General features: G+C 71.5%; 1 protein-coding gene across 1 annotated transcript in view; it reads right to left on the bottom strand.

The window, feature by feature from the left end:
* The window catches only part of EPN1 (epsin 1), a 9,873-nt gene that overhangs the window by 1,454 nt on the left and 7,766 nt on the right, over nt 1-653 (bottom strand). The window contains exon 5 of the mRNA XM_015569469.1: nt 38-518. Coding sequence (XP_015424955.1) covers nt 38-518 — 481 coding nt within the window. The remainder of the gene's footprint in view (nt 1-37; nt 519-653) is intronic.

Genomic DNA, 653 nt, shown 5'->3' with positions numbered 1-653 from the left:
GCCACGCCGCGCCCGCCCCACGCCCGCCACTGGGTACCTGGTCTGCCTCCTCCTTGCTCATGGCCAAGGCCAGCTGCAGCTGCAGCTCCTCCTCCCCGCTGCTCTGCGGCCACGCCTGCTCGGCCTCGGGCGGGGCCCCTGCGCCCACTGCTGCAGAGGAGGCTGGGGGGGGTAAGGGGGGGCAGCAATGAGACAGAGCGGACAGAGGAGCCCCCACCTCCTCTTCCAGCCCAGCCGCCCTGAACCCATCTGGGCCCAGGAGTGGGGGAGGGGCCTGAGCTGAGCTCCCGCATTCCCACCCGGGAGGACAGGTCAGGGAAGCACAGCCCTGCAGGTGAGAGGGGACCCGGGGAACCTGAGCTCGCCCCGTGGGGGGCGTGGGGAGGGCCAGGCCAAGGGTCCGAGGCAGGGGTGGCTGTGGGGATGGCAGTGGCCATGGGTGCTGGGCCCCCCCAGGGGTCCGAGGCCGTCGGAGGAGCCGGGGCCGTAAAGACATCAGCGAGATCCATGAGGGACGACTGCAGAGAAAGGGGGGAGGGGTGAGCAGGACAGAGGACTGAGGGGGAGACAGCACCCAGAGACGGGATGAGGCCAGCACCCCCGGTCCTGGTACCTGAGCCCAGCACCCGGCCCTTCCCATCCCGCACCTCCCC

The sequence above is a fragment of the Myotis davidii genome, unplaced genomic scaffold, assembly GCF_000327345.1.
Source record: "Myotis davidii unplaced genomic scaffold, ASM32734v1 scaffold326, whole genome shotgun sequence".
Taxonomy (NCBI): Eukaryota; Metazoa; Chordata; class Mammalia; order Chiroptera; family Vespertilionidae; genus Myotis; species Myotis davidii.
This window is presented reverse-complemented; position numbering and strand designations above follow the sequence as displayed.